This window comes from Ostrinia nubilalis, chromosome 1, assembly GCF_963855985.1.
Source record: "Ostrinia nubilalis chromosome 1, ilOstNubi1.1, whole genome shotgun sequence".
Taxonomy (NCBI): domain Eukaryota; kingdom Metazoa; phylum Arthropoda; class Insecta; order Lepidoptera; family Crambidae; genus Ostrinia; species Ostrinia nubilalis.
The window spans coordinates 12,324,135-12,346,951 of NC_087088.1; the positions used below are offsets into that span (position 1 = coordinate 12,324,135).

The 22,817-nt window shown below is 35.4% G+C and overlaps 3 protein-coding genes and 2 long non-coding RNA genes across 7 annotated transcripts in view; 2 read left to right on the forward strand and 3 right to left on the reverse strand.

The window, feature by feature from the left end:
• Positions 1-3,498: 3,498 nt before the first annotated feature.
• On the reverse strand, positions 3,499-5,511 carry LOC135072670 (uncharacterized). Its single transcript, XR_010257477.1, has 4 exons — positions 4,828-5,511; positions 4,570-4,741; positions 4,105-4,227; positions 3,499-3,740 (listed from the first exon to the last, which is right to left on the reverse strand). It is a non-coding gene; the product is annotated as an uncharacterized LOC135072670 (long non-coding RNA).
• A 980-nt stretch (positions 5,512-6,491) lies between these two features.
• Positions 6,492-7,526, reverse strand: LOC135072677 (uncharacterized). Its single transcript, XR_010257478.1, has 2 exons — positions 7,013-7,526; positions 6,492-6,922 (listed from the first exon to the last, which is right to left on the reverse strand). It is a non-coding gene; the product is annotated as an uncharacterized LOC135072677 (long non-coding RNA).
• A 53-nt stretch (positions 7,527-7,579) lies between these two features.
• LOC135072769 (death-inducer obliterator 1) lies at positions 7,580-17,514 on the forward strand. 2 transcript variants are annotated; one of them, XM_063966809.1, is made up of 16 exons: positions 7,580-8,022; positions 8,452-8,613; positions 8,717-10,490; positions 10,580-10,775; positions 11,035-11,271; positions 11,521-12,078; positions 12,321-12,656; positions 12,742-12,894; positions 12,975-13,102; positions 13,189-13,671; positions 13,758-14,026; positions 14,194-14,515; positions 14,714-14,924; positions 15,481-15,643; positions 15,960-16,147; positions 16,690-17,514. In XM_063966809.1, exons 1-16 carry the CDS (start codon positions 7,890-7,892, stop codon positions 16,849-16,851), a joined length of 5,475 nt encoding a protein of 1,824 aa, XP_063822879.1. In that variant the 5' UTR covers positions 7,580-7,889; the 3' UTR covers positions 16,852-17,514. The 2 variants fall into 2 exon arrangements, with proteins under 2 accessions (XP_063822879.1, XP_063822886.1); XM_063966816.1 differs by lacking the exon at positions 11,035-11,271.
• A 7-nt stretch (positions 17,515-17,521) lies between these two features.
• The window catches only part of LOC135072802 (mitochondrial ribonuclease P protein 1 homolog), a 304,546-nt gene continuing 299,250 nt past the window's right edge, over positions 17,522-22,817 (reverse strand). Inside the window, exons 1-5 of one of the 2 annotated variants that reach the window (XM_063966842.1) lie at positions 19,389-19,699; positions 19,030-19,250; positions 18,795-18,943; positions 17,985-18,351; positions 17,522-17,906 (exon numbers count right to left, since the gene is read on the reverse strand). In XM_063966842.1, the coding sequence (XP_063822912.1) occupies positions 17,541-17,906; positions 17,985-18,351; positions 18,795-18,943; positions 19,030-19,250; positions 19,389-19,515 (1,230 nt within the window). In that variant the 5' untranslated portion in view covers positions 19,516-19,699 and the 3' untranslated portion in view covers positions 17,522-17,540. Of the gene's footprint in view, positions 17,907-17,984; positions 18,352-18,794; positions 18,944-19,029; positions 19,251-19,388; positions 19,700-22,817 lie in introns of those variants that run through there. The other variant, XM_063966849.1, reaches the window with a different exon arrangement.
• On the forward strand, positions 20,005-20,769 carry LOC135072861 (peptidyl-prolyl cis-trans isomerase-like). Its single transcript, XM_063966901.1, has one exon. It carries the CDS (start codon positions 20,094-20,096, stop codon positions 20,670-20,672), a length of 579 nt encoding a protein of 192 aa, XP_063822971.1. The 5' UTR covers positions 20,005-20,093; the 3' UTR covers positions 20,673-20,769.

Consider the following 22,817-nt stretch of genomic DNA (forward strand, 5'->3'; position numbering starts at 1 on the left):
GGGGATGCCTCCCCCAGGATCATCAGAGACGTCCATAGGACCAATTAAGAAAAGAACAACTTACCAGTTGCCCGATGAAATAGTACACAAATTATAAAATAAATACAACAATACACTTAAAACAAATACACTACACTACTTTACTGATCCTATTTAGTTATTAATTATAACAAAAAATAATAAAACCATAGAAAGACGTCTACACCGCCCGACGTTTCCCGCGCTTTTTACTAGTTTCAGGTTATTCGTGGTCTTTCATATAAACCTTTAGACATACTCTCTAATCTGTGATATAAACGCCTTGTTTTCACATAAAAATATTGTACAGTTCGCATTTATTGAAAATTATCATGGATCCTGAGTTTGTGAAAGCAGAAAGCACAAATCTGCTCAAAATCGACACATTGATGGTTGCAAAATTGTTTGCTTTAAATCCTGATTTCTGCTCAGCTAAGCTAAGGAATGTTAAGTTAACTATAGCCTGACCAGTGGGTCTAGTCAAAATGCCATCGCAAACCAATGGGAAGTTTTCACTAATGTCAGTCGCCGCGTCACCAGTGATTCGATTCGATCGGAAAATGGCAGCCAAAATGCACATTGAACCACCAACGACGCGGCGATATAAAAGTTCATTCAAAATCGAATAAAAGTTAAAAAATGTCTATGACTTTGCGATTGTTTTTACTTTTTTTAGCTTTTTTTTTTTTAAATTAGTTTCTTCCTTCTTTCTGCTCTCTGTTTACGTCTATGCTTCGCTGTCAAACTAACTGTCATAACGACATCGCGATACGGATTTGTCAAAACAGCCTTAGGGTGGGTTGCACCATCTTAGTTTAACTTTGACAAACGTCTAAAATCTGTCAAACTCCATACATAAAAACCGGTTAACGTCATAGTTACGGTCAAAGTTAGGTGGTGCAACTCACCCTATTGTTTTTCGATCGAATCGAAGCTTATCACCGGTGGGTCTAGACAAAGTGCAAATTATAATCGCAAACCAGTCGCAAAGTGGTCGAAAAGCCCCTTTTTTGTATGGAGTTTTGACGGATTCGATTTTCGATTCGATCAAAAAGTGCGTTTTGTCTAGGGGGGCGGGGTTTTAGTAGTCGCAATGAAAATGGCGGGTTTTGCGATTCGATTCGATTTTGATTGAGTCTTAAATGCATGTTGGCTAAGCCTTTGTATGGGAAATTTCAATCCAGTCTTTCGATTATCGATAGGTAGGGCTTTGCGATTCGATTTTTTGCCGTTTGACTAAGCCTTTTTTGTTATCGACCTCTTTTGCGATTTGTTTATTTGTTTGCGACTGGTTTGCGATGGGTTTGCGATTTTAAAGTGCGTTTTGACTAGACCCACAGGAACATAAAAACCCTCGCCATGTTGCGGAAAACTAATGGTACTAATTTCGTTTAATGGCAACAGTAACTGAAAACTTCATTGACATGTCACCTTGCATGTCAGTCTATTGTTGTCAAAGTGTAAACAAACTTTATTTTAAATGTTTGCAATTGATTTTGTGAATTAAATTGCTAAAATATTTTTATAGTCGTGAAAGAAAAGTGGTTCAAATGCTTTTTTAGTGTTGTTGAAAACTTTGCGAAAAGACGCTTTTGGTGTATAATATTATGTGTGTTCATAAATAAAGTAAAATTATTAAATTGAAAAGTTTTTGTTTATTTGCATTTCCATGTGCAATGTAGAATTTTTCCAAATCCATTGTTTTGAAAATAATACAATACGTACACTATAAAGATAAATACTTTCAAAATAATGGATTTGAAAAAATTCTACATTGTACATCAAAAAAACAATAATTCTTTGAAGGTTATGAGGGCCTATGTGTGCGTGAACTGTGTGTATGTGTGCGTGGACTTTATGTATGTATGTGTGCGTGGACTATGTATGTATGTGAGCGTTACGTACGTAGGTTAAGTACAGGGAATTTAACACCAGGCTGTCAATTAGTAGGTTCAAAAATTTGACAGAGAGGGTTCTCTATTTCCTATGTATTACTTTTCTCTATGGTTTTTATGTTCCTGTGGTTCGATTGTTTAAGGCAATCGTATTCATTTGACAGTTCATAACGTACGTTATGATGTGTCAAACGGCTAATTCTAATTGTGTAAGGAGTTCATAAAACGATAACGATATGATAACGATTTGATCGTAATTTTATACGATGAGTGAATGATGAATATGATTTTGACAGAAAATTCGAATTGTCTAAGTTTCATGAGCCCATTGCTAATGTCAAATGATTGCGGTGACTCGTAACTCATGATAATCGTATAAATTCTCATAGAGGTGTAATTCTATCCTCGTCCTCGTATGCAAATTGTTAATTTATTTCTATGAAAGATAAAGTGTGGTAAGCGGTGAGTGCTTGGTGTTAATGGAAATAAGTTTTAGTGAGACACGAGTTCTTTTTCATCAACAACTATAGCACTAAAAGCTGAGTTACACGTGTTAAGTAGATAAGTGTTTTTCACTTAATTTTACGTGATTAAATTGCACGTACTTAAAACACAAGCACAATCTAAATTTTGACTTGAAACTTACTACTAAGTTTTGTACTATACTACTACGCAATTAATTACTTAAAATTAAGTCAATAAAGTAGTTAGGTAGGTACCTACTTATCTACTTAACACGTTTTAATCAGCCTTAACCCACAGTACTGCCAAAGTGATAGGGTAAAGTTATGTTGGGACATGTAAAAGTGCCCTGTGTGGGCTTATTTACAGGAATAAATGACTAATAAAATAAAGAAAACTGTTTAAATATACACATCTTTTTATTTAAATTCTTTACACAGACACAGACAGCTATAAGTACTTCTTTTGTGGTCAGCCTTCGTCTCTTTACAAACTAAGTTTTTATTTTAAATATAATACTATAGGTACTTTAACACTTAAGGACTCGCTAATGGGTCTAACGGACCCAGTTCTTCAATTTTTGTGTAATAACTTGTAGAGTTTGACGTTTGCGATGTTGTCGCTCTTAGTACCTTTCCACGACATTGTAGCACAGCCAATAGCGGTCATAATCGTCAAATAGCCCACTGCATGTGATTGCTACAGACGAAAAATGTGTTTTTGAGTCCACTGGACCCGGTAAACAAAGTGATTTTTTTTTATGTTTTATACTAATTTCTCATTAATTGTTAATTGGTATAAGTAGGCAAATTATAGTAGCTTACGAAAATAAACAAGGAATTTTTTTAAATAATTAATTACAGAAATTTTCAAAAATAACCTTCATTTTGCCGAAAATCCTTCAATTTTTTAAATAAGTTGTTATTTTAGAATAAGGCAATAAATATGACTATTTGATTTATTATTTTGTCTTTGTTTATATCATATTATCCTTCTAATAAACTAGTTTTCACTTTTATTAAGAGTTTTAGAAAAATACATAGGATTTTATATACTGGGTCCAGCGCACCCGGTAGCGAGTATGAATGTTACAAATTAAGGCGCGAGTCCTCAAGTGTTAATCACAGCATTCTTGAAAACTTAGTTTTTTTTTGGAACAATCAACAAGATATAAAATAACCATGAAAAATCAACAGCCTCCCTACTCATTTGTACTTGTCGTTTTTTCTAACAAATAATTATGCATTAAAATGTATTGTTTTAAACTTTTATGGTTACTAAAATAATAATCATTAATACACTTCGAAGAGTTCCAACACTGGTAGATGGTAGGACAGGTGCAGGCGCTGTAGAACAAGATGAGAGCTGCAATCACAAACAAAATAACATGTTAGCTGCTAGCTAGGATATAGCAACAACACATATCTATTATCCTACTAATATTATAAATGCGAAAGTTTGGATGTCATAATGTCTGGATGTTTGTTACTCTTTCACGCCAAAACTACTGAACGGATTTTGTGTAAACTTAACAGTATTATTGTTTGTAACCTAGATTAACATACAGTCTATAATTTATGACAATCTGTGACAAAGTAAATTTTAAGCGGGTGAAGCCGCTGGCAAAAGCTACTAAAAATACCTTCATTATTTGTGCAACATAAATACATACTGTTCATACATAATAATAATATAAACATACATTATCATATTCCATTATTTAACTTACATATTTTAGAGTAGCAGTAGCAGTAACTGGAGTATTCTCCACCTGGGTGTGGGTAATTATTGGAAGAGTTCCAACACTGGTAGATGGTGGGACAAGTGCAAGTGCTGTAGAGCAAGACGAGAGCTGCAATGAGAAACAAAAAAAACATGTTAGCTGCTAGCTAGAATGTGGCTGAAAAATTGTGATAAATCTTAGTCACTGTTTTTTTTATGCATAACGAGGCAGGTATTTGACCACAATCGCACCAAGTGTTAAGTGGGATGCAGTCTAGGATGGTACATATCTGCGCTGTAAGTGCCTATTCACTCTCGCCTTGTAAACACCCGGATTATAGTCTTCGGGAAAGACAGCAGCAGGCAACAAATTCCAGTCCCTAGCTGTTCGCATTATAAGAGTCATAATAACGTTATGTTGTGTAAGTATGTTGAACAGTTAATTGGTTAATGTCAATAAAATAGGCCTTACCGTTTTCCAGGCTTGCACCAATTTAGACGTCCCATCCCCAATCTTGTTTAGTGCCCAGGACGTGTTGCGCCAGAACTCAAGTCAAGGAACCCTCATCACACGAACACGCGCTGTTACTACATTATTTAGCTGGGTCTCCATCTGGCGTGGGCAATTATTCTTGCCTTTGGCACTGAAAATGTATGAGTAGTTATTGAAACTTGGGTTGTTTTCATTTTTGATAGAATGCCTTAATTTAGTGTAATAATCTATACTTACTTGTGTTTATAAACAAATTTAACATAATTCAAAAACTTCGTAAAAGTTTTTCAAGTTTTTTGACACTTGACAGATAACACTTGTCATTCACAGAACATAGATTAAAATACTACTTCTCAAAACACTTATTTATGTATAATTTATTAAATGTGAGATTAAGTTCGCCTTAGGTTAAAATTTTGGCATTAAAGTATAAATAAATAAAAAGAAGTAAGCATTTCACGTCGTTTTTCGTAGTCCATTAACGCCACCTATTGTAGAGTAGTATTCAACTTAGCCTGCCTAGCCTTAAAGTATGTATGCCACCTGGGGGCGGGTAGTGGAACTCGTATTTCATTCGTTCTATGCGTTTGGTTATATGATTTGCAGAGGTAAATTTTTAATTCGAATTCAATGTTTTTATGAATAAAAGTATGTTATTAAGGTGCAATCATAAAATGTTATTAAAAAAAACTGCATTTGAACATGGATTTCATTTGTTATTTGTTAAAAAATAATGAGTTTTAGCGAATGTTTTTCATTAATAAAACGCAAATCCATGAAACGATTATATACGACCGGTCACTTTTCGGTCTTCATGGAATGGACAAAATTACACAATTCGAATTTAGATATACGATCGATGATCAATTGTATTCATTGTCCATCCATGAACAACTTTACACAATCGCACCTCTGGTCAGGCTATAAGTAAGTACAGTTCATTTACAACCTTTTTTTTAATTTAGACCACATCATTAACTGAAAATAAGGAAATAAGTACTAATAAGTGTATTCTAACCTCTGACCAACTACTTATTGCTAAACTATTATATTATTTTTCAGGTCTGCAGGAGAATCATATTATGGTGATGATGCAATAGGTTATGTTCAACTTAAAAGGGAAAGTAAAATCTACACTGTGAAATGTAAAATGTGTCCTGAACATAAGGTGCACTCTAAGCAGTATCAGTTTCAGCAGTCATTGATGAAGAAGAAGAGATTATGTTGTTTGTCAAGATTGTCCAGCTGCAGCAGGGGGCTGCAAACATGATGGTTCTTTGGTTGCAAAGATTTTTGGTGCAAGGTCTGTGTTGACGGCTGCAATGAAACGAGGCCAAAAGCCGATTTGTCCTAAACTATTTGAAAGTGTAACTCAATAATAAATCATTTAACTCTTAGTATTAGCTTTATTATTTTTACCTATTTGTAAGTCTAGTATTAAGACAAAAATACTCATTAACTTGTTCTGTTCAAAATCACATTTAATTCACATTGCCTAAGCTCTGAATAGTAAGATATTAACAATTTTTTTTTCTTTTCTATCAATCTGTTTCCATATCTAATGTTTACCTAATAGTGTAAATTATTATAAAGAAAGATGTTTGTATCTGAATAAACTGAGAGAGTATGAGATGAATAAACTTAAATCATGGGAAAACCAGTAGTATAAAAGAAGAAGCTACCTGACTGACTGACATAATATCAATGCTATCAAACATAATAACCTCTTGCCTTATGTATAAAAGGGTAAGAAACTTGAAATTTTGCACAGCAGTTCCTCTTACAACATAGTGGGGAGACTAATTTTTGAATACTTACCCCTTTAATAATTTATGAATATACGAGTATAACCCATAAAACAAAGCTATTTTGTACAATAGACTGATATAAAAATAAAATACTTTATGTATGTATCATTTAATTTATTGAATGAGAGTCTTGTAAATTTGCTATCCTGAAGAAGGTGTGTATGATAATCACTGTCATATTTTTCCTCACTTGAAAAAACTAATCTTCTTGTTGACAATTTACTTCTAAATTTAGATTTCTTGGGAGATGTTGTAGTTGATTGGTGGGACGTAGACTTTATTGGTGAAGATATGACATCTTTCAGAGTTGCACTAAATTGCACCTTCTTACTTCTATAGTGTTTCATTATTGATACTTGAGTGACCTTGTGATCATAATTTGAAACTACTTGGCATGATGCATGTTCTGGCTCAGCTTGCACTGCCTTATCTCTGAAGTGAGGATTACATTTTTCTGCTTGCATTATTTTGTCACAAATCTTATCCTCAACAGAAGAATGGTACAGCATCCTCCTTAGGCAATTCTGAAACGAACAAATTACATGAATAAATCATTTAAATGATGATCAACATGCAATTAAAATTGACTGACTTAGTATATTTTATAACCTCACCTGAACGTTTAAAGTGAAAATTGAAAAAATAATCTGCTGTTAGTTTATTGTACGTACATTAAAGTTATCTTCACAGAAATACACTGCAGTTCAACTGGACAGAGTTACGGGATCTCTTTTAGCTAGTTGTAACCAGGAGTTCCGCATATTCTCATCACTGGGTACTTTAATCCACAACTTCTCTAGGTTCTTTATTGATGTATTCTGACATTCCCGCACGATACAATAGTGGTAATTACTATATTTATCATGTAATCCTTTCGAAGCCATGGTTTTAAATTCCGATAAAAAGGTTATGTTATTCACGCGTATTGTTTACAAGAATAGTGACGTCACGGCACAGATAATTAATAGACCATCATGGCGGACGGCGTTTATGGCTGTATAGATAAAATATAATTTAAAATTTAAAATATATTAGGATAGCTACTTCAAAAAAAATTCATATTTTTTTTATGGTGTAAAATAATCGTAATGAACCGTTTTATCAAATAATAAAAATAGTGGCAACTAGCCTATTGAACAAAGATTTCGATTCATAACATATTGCCAAATGACAACCCTAGCTTACACATCACTAGACGCGTTTTACGTGCATGCTTCAGTAAAATAATATTTTTGGTTATTTTTTGGTTTTCAAAGTGATTGATAAATAATTAACTTTTGTAAACCAAATTTCCACGATATTATTTGTGTAATAAAGTGCAGTGTTTACGTAATTTTATCGTTTATGTCTATTGGGCGGCTGAATACGTTCATAAAATGGCGGCGGGCGTTCTTACATAGAATGCGTCATAAATAGAAGCGGTGCATGTGTTTAGAATGGCTATAAATAGAGGACTTGCATTATTATAAGTGCATTGGATTGCTATTGAAAATGTCAAATACTGTGATCACTAATTACACGGACCTCAATGGGCCTTCAACGAAGGCGGATAGTTCTGTTGTTGTTATTGTAAACAAGGATGGATCCCTTTCTGTTGATCAGAATTTACTCGGTACATTGATGGGTACGTATTATGCACATTATTATTTCGTTCATATACTTTTGATTTCCAAAGTGGCATAAACTGGAACTGATCAGCTACATTTGTAATAACACTTTCATTGTAAACATGTAGCATTGATTGTATAGATAAATGTGCAATTTTGGTTCTATTACCGAGTTAATTACCATCCTTCTTTCAAGAATCTACCTAAAAGTATCATATCTTGTGTGTTTATGATTAAAAATAATAAGGATAATAATTGTAATTCGCCAAGAGCGTAAACACAAAATAATGGCGCCAAAATGAAAGATTCATTTATAACCAATTTTAGAATGCATTCTTTCAAAAAAACTTACCCAATGCAATGATAGAATTCTATTCTTAGTATTTAGTTTCAGAATTACAGATTTATGTACTCGAAGTTCAAACTAAATTATCTTGTGCTTGTAGGAACAGATGGATCCCAAGCTGCAGGGATAAGTGTTGTTCGAGTAGGTCATGAAGGTAAACCAGATGATGCTACAGATTCAGAATCCGATGATGATAAAGTTCCCCATGTCACACTATCTGTGGACAGTTATTACGATGAACCTAACAGCATCATAAAATATGGTAAGTAACTAAACTATTATAAGCACCTTTAGTACTCAAAATGTATAAATTATTGTCAGAGTGAAGCTTAATAAATAATATTTCTTATTAATTTTTTTTTCAGATAGTGGTGCTGAAATGTTACAATCATTGAGAATAGAGACAAGGGAAAATAGTTTGGTTGGCTTTCAAAATGATCACTGCTACACACCTTTTACTTCTCCCAGTCAGAATTTGCCACAAAGTAGTGACAGATATGATGATCCTGTTATTGAAATAACACATACTCCACCACCAAAACCTGTTCCTAATTCAAAGAAAATAACCATTCTGGAACAGCAAATTATTCCTAAAGGCAAAAAGATTATTTTAAATCCCCCTGAATCACCAATTATACTGAAAGGTAATGATGTTCTCAATAAGCCTTTACCTGTTCTGTCAAAGACAAAGAATGTTAAAGAGCAAGAAAAGGGTGATACTTTACAAAAGACTGATGAGTCATCATCCTCATCATCATCTATTAGCTCTGGTGACAGCATCCCTGATAGAGACTCTGATTCTGATTATAAAGAGACTAAAGATAGAAGTGCTTCATTGAAAGTGAAAAAAACCAAATTGAAACCCCGAATATTGAAGAATGTTACACCCAAGTCTGCGAAGTTGGATCCAAAAGTGGCTGCCAGATTAAAATCTAATAAGAATATCTTGAAGAAAGAGGTGAGAGAAAAAATTCAAATCAAGCCTACTATTGAAAAGAGAGTCCAAAATGTTAATGTGGACTTAGAAAGCCTCATACCATCATCTGAGATATCCTTGAACATGACTGCAACCCCAGATCACAGCAAAAATGTAGTGACAAAACACACTCCAAAACCAGCTAAGAAAGAAAAGAAAACACCTGCTCATGTTACAGCATTATTGTCTGACATGACTTCACTATTCTCTACACCAGACGTAATAAGAAGGGTATCTACTGATAATAAGGTCCAAGCTAAAGATCCTACCACTGATAAAAAGAATGTGTCTAATCTGAAAACAATGGAATCAAATACAAATGAGTTTAAATCAACAGAGAGTATTCTCAAAGTGCTCGAGGACAACTCTGAAAAACCTAAACCCAGTGTTGCACATAAAACATACATCAAACAAAAAGAAAAAACTACAGGACCTATTGACAAGATTTCTAAAGGGTATGATCTTTCTTCTCCTATACCTCAGCTAGATGATGCTAGTTTGGCACAAATACTTCAAGATACATCGGGTATAGCACACCCAATGAAAATGCAGCCTGGTATTACAACTGGAAATTCAATGGCCAGCCCTGGCCTTGCAGGGCCATTGTCTCCAACTCTGGATTTACTGGGTGGCTTGCAACCAGAAGAAGAAGGCTTGACAGAAGATTTGCTAATGCATGTAGCTCAGCTGGTGGAAAGTTCAGAAAACTTACAAGAGGTTATTGACAAACAAGTTTTGGGCAAAGTTGACACCACACCTGTAAAAGTGCCTGTGCAATCTCCGTTCCAACAAGCACCCAGTTTGTATGCCCAAACTCTCACAAAGTCTGCAAAGAGTGTTGCCACTCGTAAGGATCCCATAGAAATAGTGAGAAGAGATGGGAGAGTGATTACTTTGCCACCAATAGAAGCCCCAGCAACGAGATCTTCAAAAAGGAAGAGTCAGATGGAGACATCCAGCAGTGCAGACGTGATACCAACTCCAGTCTCGGTGCCCTCGCCGCCTGTGGTCACCACCCCTGAGCCACAGGTGCAGGCAGTGTCCAAACAATATGTGAATAAGAAACTGTCCAACAAGAAACAGGAGCAAGTGGTGCAAGCCCCAGTTGATAAAATGTCTGCAGAATCACAGGAGAGCTGGAATTCTGAAGATGATCCTTACAGGTAAATTATAATTTGATGTTTATCTTGTGGGTTTTAAATTAATGTTGATTGGTGTTATCAATTTCTGCAAATATTTATCTTGCTTGTAGGTTATGGTGTATCTGTAGACAGCCCCACAATAATCGTTTCATGATATGCTGTGACGGCTGTGAGGATTGGTTTCACGGCAAATGTGTCAACATTACGAAAGCAATGGGGCAGGCAATGGAGGAACAGGGTATAGAGTGGAGGTGCCCCAACTGTATTAAGAAGACGCCGAAAACTGCAGCAAACACAACCCCAAAGGTAATTAATCACCTAAATCTGTTAGTAATTAATGAGTCTTATAAGATTTTATCTTCACCATTCACCATATTGCTGATTACAAGAAAATATATTCTGTTAAGCCTTTACCTGTTGTTGTTAAAAAACTTAAAAAGCACAATGTTAGAATTGATTGCCCAAAAGTATCATTACAGATTTTTCATAATTTTTTGTTTCATATTATGTTTTTTCTTCTACTAGACTCAATTTATTTTTATTTTAATATTGTTTTACTCAATAGGTGGCAACAATACAAAAGAAAAATGAAACTGATGTGATAAGCACATCTTCATCAGTTGTCAAAGAAGCAACATTAAAAACAAATTGTATTGTTTGTAAGAAACACGCACGGGCTAGTAGTATTTACTGTAGTGACGCGTGCATTCTCAAACATGCACAGGATTCTCTAAGTCCACCTCCAAACAAATCTGAAAGTAATTCTGGGAAAACTCAAGGCAAAAATAAGGCAGAATCAAGGGTAAGATTTTTCAGGCACTTAACTAGTGTGCTTTGAATGCTTAGGTACATTTTATACTAATATTTTGCCAACAAATTGATACCACAGCAGTGGCAGCCTTTATTTCAAAGTAGGCATTAGTAGGTCCCGAATTTTAGACCACTAATTTCAGCAATTAAATACCGTTTAAGAGATAGATACTCCCAAATTGCCTGTATGCACTGTTTGCTCAAGTAGGTACTTCAGTAATAATATAATTTGCTATTTCAGGTTATTGTTTTTGAAAGAAAGTCTGGAAAATTATTGGCAGGACCTAATGCTCCAACTGCAGAAAATCTAAAAGCCTGGTTACAGAAAAATCCTACATTTGAAGTGGTGCGACCCGGAAGTCTTAGCCCTATCAGACCGACCATCACGAAAAAGAAAGTGTCCAATGAGCCCAATAAAATACAAACTACTCTTAATTTTGAAAGAGTGCCTAAGAAGTCAATTGAACAGCCTTCCTCAAGTAAATCTCTGCTGGAAACAAAATCCAGGGTTCAACAGCAAGAGTCTAAATTGAGGGCTCAATCTGATGCAAGACCTAAGGCGCAGCATATGGAGTTAAAATCTAGGTCACTTCAGCAAGAAAGGATTATGAAAACTGTAGCTTCTCCAAGAGAAGAACTAAAGCAGTCTCCACAGCCGAGAACGCCGGTTGCATTGAAACAACAACAAACACAGTACATTGATACGCCCCGGCCTAGCACTTCCACAGCCAAACCGTCAATGAGTGAACCGCGGCGGCTAGTTCGCACTTCAAGTCGATCACAGGTTTCATCTGAAAAAGTAAGTTAATTTTTTTTTAAAGTTTAATTTAGTTTATTATAATCTTTAAAACATGCCATGACTAATTATCTAATAACAAATTCTAAACATGAGTGTACACAATCATTATTTTGCTCCCAGATCATAGTGGAAACTTTGTCTAAAACTGTATCCTTTTATGATGGCTATAACCTTGAAGTTGTTTGAACTTTGATTACTAGCAAAGATTGGTAACTTTATGATAATTATTTATTGCTCGATAGGTACCTGCAGTCTCTCCATCAACATCGCGCCGAAAAGACTCATTGGATAGCAAAAACAAAATGGTTGATTCATCTGATTCGATTCGTGATAATGTGAAAAAAGCTTTGCAAGAACAAATGAGTCTCAGAATGGCAGAGAACACTGGCCCCAAATTCAGTGAAGACGAAATAATGGACTTTGCAAATGAAACTGAACTTGAATTACATGAATTATTCAGAGATGTTGGTATGAAATATAAGGCCAAATACAGATCTTTGATGTTTAATATAAAGGATCGAAAGAATCTTTCACTGTGGCAGAAGATTTGTGACCGAACTATCACACCCAAACAACTGGTTGGTAAAATTTTATATTTATGACTACTTTTGCTAATAAGTTTATTTGTATTTAATGTTTTATTTATGTTAATTTAATTTTTAGGTGCGACTATCACCAGAAGAACTCGCGAGTCAAGAGTTGGCTCAATGGAGAGAGGAAGAAGCAAAACATCAATTGGAGTTGATAAAGAAATCGGAACTAGACTTACTAGCTGCAAGCAAAACATATGTTCTAAAAACACATAAGGGAGAAGAGGTAACATTTTGTCAAAATAATTTTACAGTTAAAATACCTATTTTAAATTTCTAAAAATAATAAAATCTATGTAATTACAGGTAATGGAAACAAAAGAATCTGTTTCAACAGAACTGGATCCAAACGTGCCTATTGAAGATGTGGTTACTGCATTAAATGAAGAAACAGCTGGGGAAGAATCTAAGACAGATGATACTTCACAGGAATTGTACGTGAATTCAAGTTATCTTAAATTACCTTTTAGTCATTAAAAATAAAATGTTCACTTGACCAAACAATATGTTATTTTTACAGAAATACCACATCAAGCAAAGGAGATAGCGCCGAGAAAAAACACAGTCGAAAGAGGGGAAGGGACGACAGCTTCGAGTATTCCAAAAAGGACAGACGCGACTCGAAACGTGATTCGGACAGCAGAAAATCTCGCTCCTCGCGACGCAAATCCGAGATGAAGGAGAAGGATTCAAGGGAGAGCCGCAGATCGACCAGGAGGTCGGACAAAAGATCGAGCAGAGCGAAATCAGAGTCCCGGGAGGATTCGAAAGAAAAGACTGAAATCGGCGAGCGGTCGAGACACAGATCGCGGTCACGAGCCAAATCCAAGCGGCGGTCCAAGTCGCGAGAACGATCGCGGTCGGTTTCGCGACGCCGCGAACGTTCGCGCTCGGGCTCGCGGCGCCGCGAGCCGCCGCGCACGCGCGCGCGCCGCACCAGCGCCGATGACAAGCCCGTGCACCGCTCCAGGTCGCAGGAAAATTGCACGAAAACTAAACATGAGTTAGTAAAGTTTATTTTTGTGTTTACTTATATCTGCGTCATCTATTTGTTTTTATATTCATCCTTTCACGTTTCAATATTTCTAGCTCCACAGATTCCGATTCCGTAGAAAGGCCTAAGTCGGCAATGTTAAAAGAAGTACACCCCGAATACGACCCTCACGAGCCGATGATAACGTCAGCGTTTTCGGAAGAAGACTTGCGAAAGTCCCGAGAGGACGTCTACGAAGACACCTACAAGGATGAGGTGGAGGAATATGACAATAAAGATTATGATGCTTCGAAGAGCTTCTCCATAGATGCCGCCGTTATAAACTCTGAATCTAAATATGTTAGAAGAAAGGATAAAGTGTCAGGTATTAAGTTACTGATATTCTTTTGTTGTGAATGTATTGAATTATTTTTAAGCATTTTTATAAAATAAAGTTACAAGTCTTCTTTTTTGCAGCCTCGTCTCGCTGTTAAAATGTTTGCCCAGCGGATGAATTACACTGTATTAAAATATATTTTCCGCTATTTATAGAAGCCGAGAGCGATCAAGAACCGAGTAGCACAGTGGATAACTCGGCGGCTACCGTTTGGAACGGGTGCATCAACATGGTGGATGTTGCGCGGTTCTACGTCGCCGCCCACGAGGTGTCCGGGACTGCGGCAGATTTGGAGGAAGACTTGAGCGCCGAGCTGGACATCGTCGGAAGAATAAACCCGGACACCGTCTGGGACTACATCGGAAAAATGAAAAGGGCCAGCAACAAAGACATCGTGGTGCTGCGGTTGCAGGCCGCGAACGACGAAGAAAAGATGCAGTATATCGCGTTGTATAGCTATCTCAGTAGTCGAAATAGGTTCGTACTGTGCCAAAGATTTATGATTAAAATAAAAAAAATATCACCCAACTTTTTTTGTAATGCAATCCCATTGTGTTTTTATTTTCCTCACCCGTACATTTGTGCTGAAATAAAGCAAATAAAAATGAATGAATTTCTTTGATTATTTACGGCCGCTTGGCACGCGAAGAGATAATGACGATGTTATGTTTTTAGGTTAGGAGTGGTGAAGGTTTCGAACACGACGTCCGTGAAGGACTTCTACATCGTCCCGCTGCCCGCCAACACCGCGCTGCCGGCCGTGCTGCTGCCGCTGGACGGGCCCGGGCTCGGCGACGCCAAGACGCACCTCTTGATCGCCATCGTTATACGGCAAAGGAAAAGACGCTTGCTCCAACATATTCAACAAGAGATTGTCCCCGCAAAGGTTAGTTTGTGCTAGGCGAGAATGATAAATAAAAATGTTGTTTCGTTATGGCCTTTTTTATTGCGTTGCAAAAAAATTATGACAGCAAAGAGGATAGGTTACTTTCTCAACGGTTTCTTTTGTTTTTGGAGTTACACAAAATAAACCGTCTTTGGGTTATTTATTTTAATCCTGACATCCCAAGTTCCTTACCCCTAGTTTTTCATAATTTTCAAAATTAAATTGCTATGCATCTGTAGGACTAACCTTGAAATGGCATAGGAAGTTCCCTTTTCTGTGATTCTTATTATTCACTTCTCTCTTCAGCCACAAGGTTTAAATTAGTCCCCCTTTTTGGCGCGGTTGCATTAATAATTTAAAAGAAGTTTCCCACGCCCCAGAGATGGAATTGCCCACTTGTAAATACAGTCGATTATATTCGTAGGCTCAATCTTCCGTGTTTCTTTGAATGCTAAGATCATATCTCACGAATTATTTTTGGTTTTATTGGATCGAAGTCAGTCACGCTTCGTAAACATAATGCGTTAAGTATATTCAATCAAGTATCACGCTGCAGGTGGCGCGAGAATCGCGCAAGCGTTCATACACGCCGCCGCTGGGCGGGCGGGGCGCCCAATCGCCGGCGTCGCCGCGCCGCCGCCCGCCCGCGCTGCCGCTACCCGCCTACACCTCGCCTGCGCTCTCTACTTCAGTCAAGGATAAAATCGCCGCCTCCTTGGGTATGTTGTATCTTTGTTTCAAATATTGTTGTTAAAATGCTTGATTTGTTTGGATTTCTCTCATTATTAGGTATTTACATTTAGAAGTAGCGCCATTTTCTTACGAGATCGTTTTATGTGAAATAAAAGTGAGTTAGCTATTAGTGATACCAGCGTCGAAAGTCTAAAAAGAGGGTAGACACTTTTTTACCATGACCATCCACCCGCATTTATTTTGGTCATCATGGCGCATGCAACTGCCAAATTGATCCAAAAAAAATTTTGTATCGCGCTAGTTTATTTGTTCTGCAACTTTAATGAATTGAAATCTTTTCAGCATCGGCTGACGACGATGAAGCTTACAGTCCTGGATCTTCAAGCAGCAGTGGAAGCGCGCCCGCTTCCGCGCTGAGTCAGCCGGCGTCCAATACGTTACGCACCAAAATGGAAGAACTAAATAGACAAATAGAGGAGCAAAAGCAACAGATCCTCAAGATGGCAAGAGCCGATTCTTCAGTTGGAGAGGTGAGAACTTTTAAAAAACAACTTAATAAATCGTCATTCTATCAGTTCGCGGCGTGAGCTCATTCGGTCCCATTCGTACTTTTTAAAAATGTCAAAACGAGACAATCCCATAGATTTTGTATGGCAATACAAAATACAAGCAAGTGACGTCACTATCTTTTCAACTCAATTAAACTACTTTTATCAATCACAATGCAACCAAAAATCTTAATTTACAGGTAATTTAAAATTATGTAAGTTTTTAAGACCAGAATAGTGTCTTTTTAAAAAGGTTGTGTTCAAATTCAAATTTTTTATTGCATACCAGCTTTCCGCCCGCGGCTTCGCCCGCGTGGAATTTTGTCTGTCACAGAAAAACAATATCGCGCGCGTATTTACTCACCGTTTAGACCTACCCTGGACTACGACAAACATTTTAAAACCAAAATCAGCTCAATCGACCCAGCCGTTCTCGAGTTATAATCAGACTAACGAACATCAATTCATTTTTATTTATATAGATTAAGTGTTTACAATTACTCATAAAAACTTTTTTATTTCAGCAGGACGAAGCGTACTCGCCTTCGCGGCCCATGACGCCGCCGGCGGTGCCGCTGTCGGACATCGCGCTGCCGTCCAACCTGCAGGAGATCCTGGCCACCATCAAGCAGCGCTCGGAGCCGCCGCCGGCCGACGTCGACATGCGCTCTCTGCCTCTACCCTGATCGCCCACTTCTTCCACACTTTTATTTTAGAACCATGCACAATATTCGTTAGTAATTTGCAATGCATACTTATATTATTAGTTAACATCACATTTTTGTGTTGTTCGATACAAGACTTCTTACTTCTTGTCGATTTACTTTGTAGGCGATGGAGCCTACATCTGAACGATCTCGTTTCTGTAATTGCCCTTTCCCAAAAATAGTGCTTAGATTGTTTTGATTTATGTAATGCTTGATAATATGTTTGATGTAATTATGAATAGAGTAAAAACTAAATCTCGAACATGATGGATGTAGATAATAATAAGAACTTCAAGAATAATTGTTTTGAGAATAAAATAGTACATAGAAAATGTGCGAAGCATATTATTGAAATATGTGTGCAATAAGTGAATGCCATGCATGACAACACATTAAAAGAGAGAAACTATGCTAAATGTATCATAATAATGAAGTTGTATGAAATTTGAATATTTCACATTCAAACTAGCATGATTGTATATAGGTATACATACATTGTTCGAAATCATTTAATATGGTGTACAAAAAATAGTTTGTAGTTTTAATTATTTTTACTTAGTAAATTGTAAGAAAGTATATTTTATCTTTTATTCTCTATGACAGAATATAAAACTTAAAACATATGAAATAAAGACATCTTTAATTCTATTTAATATTGTTTTATTTACTTAAAAATTATCATCATCATACAAGGATTTCCTAGATTTCACTTTCTTTTCTTTCACACCAAAACCTTTAGATTTCGATGGGACCCTTAGACTGCGGAAAAGATCTTCCTTAATTAGGGTATTATTTTTCATCTTTTTTTGCATAGCTAGGATTTTAGTTTCCATCAATTTTCTCCTGGGTACGTGACGGAGAGCAAATTCCCAATCGCCAGAGATTTTAAGATCTGAAAGTATGGGTACCATGTGGTTGACATTCAAGTTCTTTTTTGAGCCTGGAGCCCACTCCATGAATCTATCTAAAGGCAATTTGGCCATTTTTACACCATCCTTTTTAGCTTTAGCTAAAGAAAGAGGTTCATTGTTCACCTGAAACAAATTAATATATTATGTAAAATGGACTAGAGTAGAACTATTACATTAATATACCTACATGGTAATAAATACCTTATCAACCATACATCCAATGATGTAAATAGCATCATGATCAAATTCTGTTAGTTCTTCTCTGCAATGAGGTGTTAAGTACACCAATTTATCTTTTGGAAAAACATCCAGGTAAGATTTGGTGTGGATATGTAGAGGAAACCATGGTTCCTCCAAAGAAGGTATATTTTTGCGAAGTTGCCTCATAAAATCTCCTTTCAAGTTTACATTACACAAGTGTAAGTCAAAAGGATCTTTGTGCAATCTGTTGTCACCAAATAGAAGAGTCAACTGTTTCGCAGAATTTATTGTTTCTCGCAATACCATATGTTCTTCATAGGAACAGTCAATGACTATCGGTAATCCATACTGAATAGCTTGTAGTGCCCTGAAATTGTGAAAGAACAATACAATAGGGTAGCTGTTATTTGTTTTTAGATCATTTTTCAGTACCTCTGTGTATATGAATAAGGAAGGATAAAATAAATGAATTAAGAATAAATATTTGAAACTTGCAAGTACAGACACCTGTGCTTATCACAAACATTTTCTTTTTATAAGCCTTTAACTACTAATTTACATAATTCTACTATCCTACTAATATTATAAATGCGAAAGTTTGGATGTCTGGATAGATATTTGTTACTCTGTCTCTTTCACGCAAAAACTACTAAACGGAATTTGGTGAAACTTTACAGTATTATTCTTTATAACCCAGAATAACATAAAGGCTAAATTTCACGTAGGTGAAGCCGAGGGCAAAAGCTAGTTCTGATCATAAACCAGTAGGCTAAATGTCTGTAATAGAAAACAAAACTATGTTTAATTTACCTGTAATTGTCAAAATTATTTATTGACTGGTCTCGAATTCTCAAAAACAATGCTTGATGTGATAATCCATATAAAACATCGTCAGGAAATTCTTTATTCTCTTCTGGCTTCGATTCTTCAAATGCTTTTCTTCTTGCTTCTTTTTTAGCCTAGATTAAAAGAGGTAAACAGACACTATGATTACGTTTGTAAACAATTTGAACCCATTTATCAACAAGTGTAAAAACTGACATACTTTTTGATTTTCTCTTGATTTTTCAGTTTTCCATAGATATGTAAGGTAATTATTTCTTTGGTTTTTACTTTGTAGACTCATTAAATGTTGCCATTGGCTAGTATTTAACGAGTTGGGTGCATAGCGCCCATCTTGACGCATTACTTCTACTTCCAACATCAAAATTCTTAATTTCTTTTCTAGTTTTGGATCATTGTTGCACAAATCTTGGATGATTTTATCTGCAAACAAAAAAATATATATTAAAAGGCAAAATTTCTATTACTGTTTGTTTTGTTAGTAGAAAGCCTAGAAAGCTTAGTAGAAAGATAAAATAATTATATTCCTAAAAGAATTATATTTATTGAATGAAACCTTACCAGATTCATCAAGTTGTGATATAAAACGAATTGGCTGGTAGATCGGCTTGTCGTTCACAACTTTATGAACGGCAGAAACCTTTCTATGAGATTTTAAAACGTTGAATATTGACCGGACACAATACATTGCTTGGTGCTATTGATTTTTACGGAAAATACAAAAAATAAATGCGATTACTTATAATTTAATGATTGTGTAAATGAAAAGGAGTCTGTTCTTAATCACTAATTATATACACTGACTATATGACAATTTTTTCAATAAAATACAATAGAAAAACTGTGAAAGAAATAGGAGTTCGAATTTTGTTCGAATGTTTTCCTAATTTCCTGTCACTGTCACCACCGAGCACATGTCTGTCAGCTGTCACGTGGCTGTCACTGTAATTTTTTTTTTGGTTTGGTTCTTGAAACAGCAAAGGCATAAAGAAATAAGACTTTTTGAACGAATGCAAAATCAAATCCATTTTTTGACAGGTTTTGAGCTAGATCCAAAGATTTGACTGTGTCAAGTGTCAAGCACTTTGTCTAACTAGATCCAAGGATTTGGCTGTGTGGTTTAATGCCTTTGCCTGCAAAAGAATGGAACCAAAAAAAACAAATGGATGAATTTGAGGATTTTGAGGTTATCTTTTTGAAGTTTCGAATATTTCAATTCGGTATCGAGGTTTTTAATTTTTCTTATTTGTCTAACTACAATTAAAAATGGCTATAAGCGCAATATTGCGCCGTACTATAGTCAATGGAACTTTATATTCAGCGGCGGCACTTCGTTTTGCTTCAACCCAACCAGAGAAGAAAGTGTTCTTCGATGTCTCCGCAGATGGAGAGCCTCTTGGTCGCATTGTGATGAAATTAAACACTGAAGTAGTTCCAAAAACTGCTGAAAATTTTAGAGCATTGTGCACAGGCGAGAAAGGTTTTGGATACAAGGGTTCCTCATTTCACAGAATCATCCCGAATTTCATGTGTCAAGGAGGAGATTTTACGAATCACAATGGCACTGGAGGTAAATCTATTTATGGTCGCACATTCCAAGATGAAAACTTTAAGTTAAAGCATACCGGCCCAGGTATTTTATCCATGGCTAACGCAGGCCCCAACACCAATGGCTCCCAGTTCTTTATTACGACTGCAGCAACTCCATGGTTAGACAAAAGACACGTCGTGTTTGGAGAAGTTGTGGATGGTATGGAAGTCGTGACGAAAATGGAAGGTTTGGGGTCCAAGAGTGGCAAACCCTCTAAAAAAGTTGTGATTTCAGAATGTGGTGAGTTAGATTAAAGTGTAATTTTATAAAGTATCTAAAAAGTTGTTGAGTAGTTTGTAGTTGTACTATGTATGGTAAATATATTAAGTAAATAAAATTATTAGATTTGTATTTTGTGTATTATTTCATCAAAATTAGACTGTAGAAATAGTAGCTGGCATGACCCATTACAATAACCCATTCATAAAACTTCATGAAAACTGTTGATTTCAGCTTTATCATAACCAACTAGGTTCTTGTTTCTTCTATTGATAATTCTTAATTTTACTAGGTGACTATGAAAAAGCTCTTATTGCATAGAAAAGCAACAAAACATGGATTACTTCCATTATTTTCAAGGCAGTTTCCTGGATGATAAAGATTTTGTTTTAATGTTTGGAAGTGATGATCTTGTCAGATTGTTTTATGGTAAATGGTAAATAAAATTTAGTTTAAAATAAGTATGCAATTTTTATTAATCACTAAATGCAACAAATTAGTTTAGGAGTTGCTACCATCAAACAGTTCCATCCGAGACTGATGTAACAACTTATATACAGCTAAGTCAGTATCAAGTCTTATGAACTATTGTAATAAGGCATTTTCAAGATAAAAACACTCTCTTTCATATCAAACTATTTGTCTCTCTTAACAAATATACGACAAAAATTTACAGCGACAACTTACTGTCTTTTTATGTTAAAATTTGAGATAAATATATTGCTTTTTCTATATGTGCACATTTATATACTAAAATCACAAGGCCTTCTTTACAGTGTCATGCACAATATTGAAATTGTTGAACACCCAGTTTCAGCAAACGCTGTAATTGGTATGTCAAAATCGTAATTAGGATATAGTTGGTTGACTGCTGGTTATTATAACATTACAACTTTAAAACGCCAATATAATTTACAATACAGTGCAGTGTGCTTACTGGAAAATCTTGAAGTGAAGCAGAACAATGACATTGTCACAATTACTTATTACAACACTGTAAATAAAGCCCTAGTCGTAGCTTAGTACTTGACTTAATTAAAGATCAGCCGAAGAATTGACATTTTTTAATGTACAAGAATATTTGATAAATGCCAAAGTTATAATATTAATGAATGAGCCAATCATCACCTGATAATACACCTGCTTAATAATTATGAGAAGGTTTAATTAAAAAGCAAAATGTTAAGAATATTATGCAATTACCTATGTATAATTTTGCTTTGGCAATTAACATAAGAGAAGTGCTTGGTTCTGGTTGTTAGATGGTTAGGAATGGTATTTCAAATGATGATTGACAAATATTATTTTCCATCTATAAATAATTTTCAAATGCAATGCAAAAACACTTTAAAAAATGTGTAAATGAAGTAAAAATAAATATTTACAAATCAATGTTGCATTATGAAAAGTAAACAATCGTACTTCACACATCTGGCAAAGACATAATTCACCATTTTGAGATCACAATAAATACAGGAAAACCTTTTACACACAAAGTGTACTTATAAAATTTGCTACAACTTTTTGGTGGTTTTGTGCTTGTCACTGAAAAACAAATAGGTAATTAGTACTAAAGGAATGTTAATTCACTAGTAACAAAAATATTCTCTGAATGATACTTCTGCTGGCATGGTGTGCCTATGTTGGGAAATTTTGTGCAATATAATACAGAAGTTAATATGATTTTTTATGTTAGCCATTAATGTCCCAATTGAGGGTTCATAGAAACCTAGTGATATTTTAACATAATATGGATCTATAAAATTTCACCAGTTCACTTTTAAATATTGACATAAATAGGCCATTATGAAAGTTAGTTGTTCAAGTAATCAATAAAATTGTATGTACATTTATACAACTTATATTATGCCATATGACTGATGTATGTGTTAAAAGATATTCTTGCCAGTGAGATTCAAAAGATATTCTATTATCCAATCTTACAGCTTTTAGTAGGTTACTTGGCTCACTTGGTGCTACTAATGAGCAATATAAACCTATTCCAAGGGTTAAAATTAATCATTTCTTATGATAGTGCTCCAGTTTCCAATGGTCACTTTAAAATTACATATTCTTTGCTTAATCAATATTAATTTTAGTGGTGGTGTTAAGGCAAGGGTGGTATGCAGTCTGCAATGTCTGATTCGTTAAAAATTTCAGATTTTAATGCTACAGATTCA